We start from the raw sequence: 6352 nt of genomic DNA on the forward strand, positions 1-6352 counted from the left end.
GTGATCAGGGCCAATGGCTGGTCTGCCCAGACCCACACTGCTCACAGCTGGGCCAATATGAGAAAGATCAAAGGGCCTCATTCCTATCAGCCACTTGAGATCAGTCGCTGCCACCCACAGCCCTTATCACAGAGACACGGGCAGGGAGCCGGGCAAGGATGGAGCCGGGTGAGTTTGAATCCCAGAAGTACCCAGCGGTGTCTTCTCCATCCAGCGGTGCATCATCCACCCAGCTGTGCAGGGAGCCAGCCATGCAGGATCCAGCCAGCTGTGCAGGATCCCAGGCTGACGCACGGCCGGTCCTTCCCCCTGGCCTATGTAGTTGGCTGTGGTTGGAAATTGAGATGCATGAGCCCTGCATTTAGATGAGTGTGTGGGCGAACCTGAGGTTTCCTGCCTCACCCGCCCCCCATCCCCTCCAAGCTGAGTCTATAAAGCCTGCAGGCCTGAGGCAGATTCACGGTCCCTGCACTGACTCCAAACATGCAGGCCCAGAGCTTGCTCCTGCTCCCCATGGCCTTTCTCCTATGCCCCGGGGCTTGGGCTGGTAAGTACAGCTGGATTAGGGCCCCTGGGACATTGGGGTGAATGGGGAGGTCTCAGGGATTGGGGTCAGTGGGTGGTATCTAGGGGTCTGTGACAATCTGTACCCATATATTCACTACTTTTACAGGACTATGATAAATTTTACACAAAGTGTGCCTTGTGAGTTATCATCTGAAAAGTCATAATTTGCTGATCATTATTGTTCTGGTACAATATGTGTGGCATGTAAAGTTATACAATTTTATTGCATGGAGTTACTTAGACATGTTTCAAGTCTGGGAGGAAACCACAAACCAGTTCCCTAGGCAAAATAGCTAGCCAATGCCTCAACCAGGAGTAAATGTAATTAAATGGACTATCACCTGGTTAAGTGGCCATTCTTGGGCAAAAAAGATGTGGGAGAAAAATTTACATCTTGACAAAGAAACAGCTCAGTGTTACTGTCTGCACAGACTTTCTGTCTTCTCAGTCCCAGCTGGAGATGATTCTTGAAGAAGAAAGACCTATAAGAGGGGGAGCAGACCCCTCCCCTCCCACATGACCTCTCCCTTTCTCTCTATCCACGGTGCACACAACACCGGAAGTACAAAGGAAGCAGCATGGGGGATGGATCCTGACTGAAAGTAACTCAGCCAGTAAGATTGCAGAAACATGCGGCAAGAGAGCCCTCCCAAGGCATGCTTTGTGCAGAGTTTATCTCCATCCTGTAATGGGTTTAACACAGGGGTACAGAATGTCAGGGGGGATCCGGGCATGGTGTCTCCCCCAGCACTGATATCCATCAGTGTCACCCACCGCCCATGTAAGGAAGAGCTTGGGAAGGGCAAAAAAAGCGACACCAGCACCGAGCAACTCAGAACCAAGCTACAGACCCTGTGTCCCATTCCTCACCCAGTGGTGAAGCATAAGCCGGGGTGAGGTTGGCCCCCAAAGCCGTTAGCTCAAGGCAGGGCAATTCCTGACCCACTCCAGGTGCGTTTGGCACCGATTTTCCATCCAGAGACATCAGAGCTGTAGATTTACCTTCCAGCCCCATGGGGTGTCCAGTGTGGGGGAGAGCTGAGTAGGGGGCAGGGTTCCAGGCACAGGGATCCCCCAGGGAGAGCATCACAGGGGTGGGATGATGTTGTGGAGACTCCCCTTTGGGATGGGGAGCTCGGTCCCAGACCGGCCCAAGGAGATGATGTGGCTGTTTCTATGAACCTGGTCTCTCCCCAGGTGAGATCATTGGGGGTCGGGAAGCCAAGCCCCACTCCAGACCCTACATGGCCTTTCTGCAAATACAAGACGGACAGTATATAAAAACATGTGGAGGGTTCCTGGTGTCGAAGAACTTCGTGCTGACGGCCGCTCACTGCAATGGAGAGTAAGCGCCTCTGTGCTGGGGATGTCGGGGCAGGTCGGGGTTAGTGGGTGATCGGGGAGCCTGGAGCTCTGGTGCCATCCTAAGTTGCAGGGAAGGAGCAGTTAGCAGGACAGGCTGGGAGAGCAGAGCCCAGGGGTCTGAGCTGTTCAGGGGGTGTCGGTGTGTCTCTAGGGGCCTCTGCAAACCATGGTCCAGATCCAACGATGGGTAAATCAATGGAGCTACAGCCACTGACACCAGCTGGGTTCTGGCCCATTGCCCAGATTGAGGCAGGGAGGGGCTCACAGCCCCAGGACAGCTCTGCAGGGCTCTGGGCTGGGGGGAGTGGGGCATAGCCCCGTATGGATCTAGGCAGGGATTGTTCTCCAGGGTGCAGGGGAGATGAGACCCATGGTCCTGGAGAACAAGGGGAAAGTGAAGCAGCAAAGGGGGAAAGCCCCAGGGTGCCCTGCCCCATCCATATCACTGTTGGTGAATCAGACCGACAGGTGCCCACCCCTCACCTCACATACGCTCCTGCAATTGATGCCCCATGGGTTATACTTGGCTTTTACAGAGAGATCACTGTCAAGCTGGGAGCCCATAACATTAGTGAACAGGAATGGAGCCAACAAGAGATCCCCGTGTGCCACCAGATCCTCCACCCACAATATGACAAGGAGACCACTAACAATGACATCATGCTGCTGCAGGTACCACCCCCATCCCATAACCCCGCCCCAGTGACCTCACACTGCTGCAGGCCCCGCCCCCATCCCATCACTCTGCCCCCTGTGAGCTCACATTGCTGCAGGCACCACCTCATCCCATCACCCTGTCCCCAGTGACCACATGGTCAAAGGGTTTTGCTGGGAACAGGGTGTGGATGGGTGCCCATGAATGTGACCCTCACATTGATGTTCATCATTCTTGTCTCTCAGCTGGCAGAGACAGTGAAGCTGAATAAATGGGTGAAAACCATCCCTCTGCCACGCACCAACAAGAGAGTGAAGCCAGGGACCAAATGCAGTGTTGCCGGCTGGGGCCGCACCAGCAGACAGAGTAAATCAGCCCCAGCCACCACACTCCAGGAGGCGAATTTGAAGGTGCTGGAGGATGACGTGTGTCTGAAAAATCCCGATGTGACCTACTATGACTATGATGCTTCCACCATGATGTGTGTCGGTGATCTGAAGAAGGGCAAAGCCTCTTTTATGGTGAATCTCATTCTGGCTTCAAGCTCCCTTTATAAATCATTATTATGAATGAGGCTTTTGGGGTTGCAGTTGGGCCTATGAGCAGCAAATAGGGGATCAGGCCCCACTGTGCTTGGTGCTGTACAAATGAATGGGAAAAGAACTGGTCTAGATGACCTCCTGAGGTCCCTTCCAACCCTGAGATTCTATGGTCTTGTTTCAGGGGAAGGCAGAGACCAGCTGGACAGGGGAGTGGGTGGGGTGTTTAGACCAGCTGGGCTGTGGGGTTCCAGGAGAGCTGGGTGGACATTGTGGGGTGACACTGGGACCAGCTGCACCAGGGGGTATCACTGAGCTGCACATCAGCAGGAAACGACTCACTGAGCTGTTCTCCAACTGTGACTTGTTTAATTTTGCAGGGTGACTCTGGGGGCCCCCTGGTGTGTGGTCGAACAGCCCAGGGTATTGTTTCCTGGGGATCCCAAAAGAGCACCTCCCCTGGAGTGTACACAAGAGTCTCCACCTTCATCCCCTGGATAGAGAAGATTATGAGGACGCTGGAGCCCTGAGCAGAGCCGGGAATCACTGCACGGGCCAGAGCTGCACCACTTCTGTCCTTTGGAGAGGCCCAGACGTAGGGCCTGCTTTGCAGAGGGGTGGAGCCCCCCTAAGCTGAGCCCCTCCCCCAGTCTTTGTGACCCTCATGCAGCCCCCATCCCATGAGCGTCAAGGTAGGGAGCTTAGGGGAGTTAGAAGCCAGGTTTGAGGCCAGCTCCCGTCAGCTTCCTTGGAAATCCCAACCCTTAGACGACCTCTTTGCTGGGGAAACAGCTGGGTTATTTCCTCCCAGGTAACAGACTCGAGTTGAACCCTGGACTCAATGGTTGGTAGCTCTCCTCCGTGTCAGCCTTTCCCATGGGTTTGTTCCTCCTGTGTGGCCACCTGCTGTTCCAGACACACCTGTTCCTGGTGCCAGCAATGACAGTGGGAAGGCAACACAGCGACGGCTACGTTGAACTGATCGCAGATCAAACATTAGTGCTGATCCTCCCCTTCCCACTTCCCCTGCCCTGCTGAGTGGCCTGCTGCATTTCGCTCTCTGCTTCGTAGCTAGCAATGAATAAAATGAAGTTACAAGAAAGAGTGATTCAGGTACTGCCACATTAACCTGAGCAGTGAAATCCAGAGTAGCCGCTGCATCTGCCATGGCCAGGAGGGAATTGGCCCCTACAGGGGAAGGCTGGGCTTGTGGTTAATGCACTAGGCTGGGACCCAGGACACCTGGGTTCAGTGATTCCATGCAGAATGAGGATCTGGCGGGTGCCAGGGGAGAATTAACCCCCTCAGGGCTGGAGGAGTCCCTGCCTGCTGGGACAGAAAGGGAACTACAAGGAGAAAAGCAGCCTGAGCAATCGGCTGTCCAGGTTCCAGAGGTTCAACTTCTGGGACAAAAATCGGACAGGTTTTAAATAGTTCTAGTGACAAGAAATTGATCTGCCTCTTCCCATCCCCATCCATCAATCGATCCTATCCCAATCTATCTCTCTAGGCAATCCCCATCCATCCATCCATCTATCCCCACCCCACCCACTGATCTATCTATCTATCTATCTGTCTATCTGTCTATCTATCTAATCTGTGTCTCTCCACAGACCTATCCCCATACACATAAGCTTCTGTCTATCAATATCTCCATAGTGCCCCCCCCCCATGCTATGTCAGAACCAGTTTTCATCTCTTTCATCTCTAGGAGGTGCGGGCACTGTCTGGCTCAGGGGAGCAGAGAATGGGACATGGGATCTTTCCCCTTTGGGGATGCTGGCCCCTGTCTGCCCTGGGCAGGGGGATTGGCTGGCTCAGGGGCGTTGAGAATCAGACACATTATTCCCCGCACCTTATCAAGGGGTCTGTGGGAAATGATGCTATCACAGATGGGGGGATCTGGTCTCTCTGACCCACCTCCCTCCTCCCAGCTCACACCCACACTCTGGGCGGGGGGCAGTCGAGAAGAATTCATGACTTCCAAGGCCAGAAGTGACCATTGTGATAATCTAGCCTGAGCTCCTGTCTTACACTGGCCATGGGCCTGCCCCAAAAGAATTCCTAGAGCAGGTCCCGTAGAAAAACACCCAATCTTAATTCAAAAATCAGCTGTGCCGGACTCTTGGGAAATTGTTCCAATGGTTAATTACTTTCACTCTTAAACATTTGCACATTATTTCCAGTCTGAATTTTTCAAGCTTCAACCTCCAGCCATTGGATCACATTAGACCTTCCTCTGCTAGACTGATGAGCCCATTGTTAACTATTGTCTCTAGATATTTAGAGCCTGTCATCAAGGAACCAGGTAACCTTCTCTTTGTTAAGCTTCAGAATGAGTTCCCTGAGTGTCTCACTCTAAGGGCATGGCTACACTTGCAAATTTGCAGCGCTGCAGCAGGGTGTGAAAACACACCCTCTCCAGCGCTGTAAATTGTGGCGCTGCAAAGCGCCAGTGTGGTCAAAGCCCCAGCGCTGTACGTTATTCCCCACAGGGAGGTGGAGTACGGACAGCGCTGGGAGAGACTTTGACTACACTTAGCGCTTCAAAACGCTGCCGCGCTGAAAATAATTATGAGCCAAATCGTCGATAAGAATTTAACCAGAAAAATGTCACGGTTAATTGGGAATTTATTCCTGTGGGAATTCTTCACCTCTGTGGACGTGTCCCAAGTACCTTTTTCTCCCAGCAGAAAACACATTTCCACGGAAGAAGTGCTGCAGTTCCACCTTCTGCCCACCCGGGGTCCCTCCAGCTTCTGAAGAGCCAGCACCCGGCATGCAGATGGATGCTCTGTTGCCAGAGCGGCCTTTTGTGGGCAAAAGGCAGAACTGCAGCGCTTCTGTTGCCCTATGTATTTTCCGTGGGGGAAAAAAGTTCCATGGTAATATGTCTCCTAAGGAATTTACTTGTTAAAAAAAAATAAAAAGACCAGAATCTTATATATATATATTTGGTCTGTATTTTTACAGACCTACTGGCTGACAGATATTTTGAAATTAATTACCAAAATAATTGAAACTGGCGTGATTATATTGTTTCATTTTGGCAAATAAAATATACAAAATTTTGCAGAAATTTAAAATATTGTGTGCAGAAATTTTATTTTTTTGGCACTTTTTTTTAAACTCAGCCAGTAAGATTGCAGAAACATGTGGTGCGAGAGCCCTCCCAAGGCATGCTTTGTGCAGAGTTTATCTCCATCCTGTAATGGGTTTAACACAG

The 6352-nt window shown here is 52.0% G+C and overlaps 1 protein-coding gene across 2 annotated transcripts; it reads left to right on the forward strand.

The window, feature by feature from the left end:
• The first annotated feature begins 483 nt into the window (after positions 1-483).
• Positions 484-4179, forward strand: LOC123348710 (granzyme B-like). 2 transcript variants are annotated; one of them, XM_044986326.1, is made up of 4 exons: positions 484-547; positions 1765-1912; positions 2469-2604; positions 3507-4179. In XM_044986326.1, the coding sequence occupies exons 1-4, from the start codon at positions 484-486 to the stop codon at positions 3654-3656; spliced, it is 498 nt and encodes a 165-aa protein (XP_044842261.1). In that variant the 3' UTR covers positions 3657-4179. The 2 variants fall into 2 exon arrangements, with proteins under 2 accessions (XP_044842261.1, XP_044842260.1); XM_044986325.1 differs by lacking the exons at positions 484-547; positions 1765-1912; positions 2469-2604 and adding an exon at positions 2711-3108.
• The last annotated feature ends 2173 nt before the right edge of the window (positions 4180-6352 follow it).

Source organism: Mauremys mutica, chromosome 13, assembly GCF_020497125.1.
Source record: "Mauremys mutica isolate MM-2020 ecotype Southern chromosome 13, ASM2049712v1, whole genome shotgun sequence".
NCBI classification, from domain to species: Eukaryota; Metazoa; Chordata; order Testudines; family Geoemydidae; genus Mauremys; species Mauremys mutica.

Coding starts and splice junctions, on each gene's coding strand:
- LOC123348710 (XM_044986326.1), top strand. CDS start 484: ATGCAGGCCCAGAGCTTGCTCCTGCTCCCCATGGCCTTTCTCCTATGC. Junction 548..1,764: donor ATGCCCCGGGGCTTGGGCTG/GTAAGTACAGCT, acceptor GTCTCTCCCCAG/GTGAGATCATTGGGGGTCGG. Junction 2,605..3,506: donor ATGACATCATGCTGCTGCAG/GTACCACCCCCA, acceptor TTAATTTTGCAG/GGTGACTCTGGGGGCCCCCT.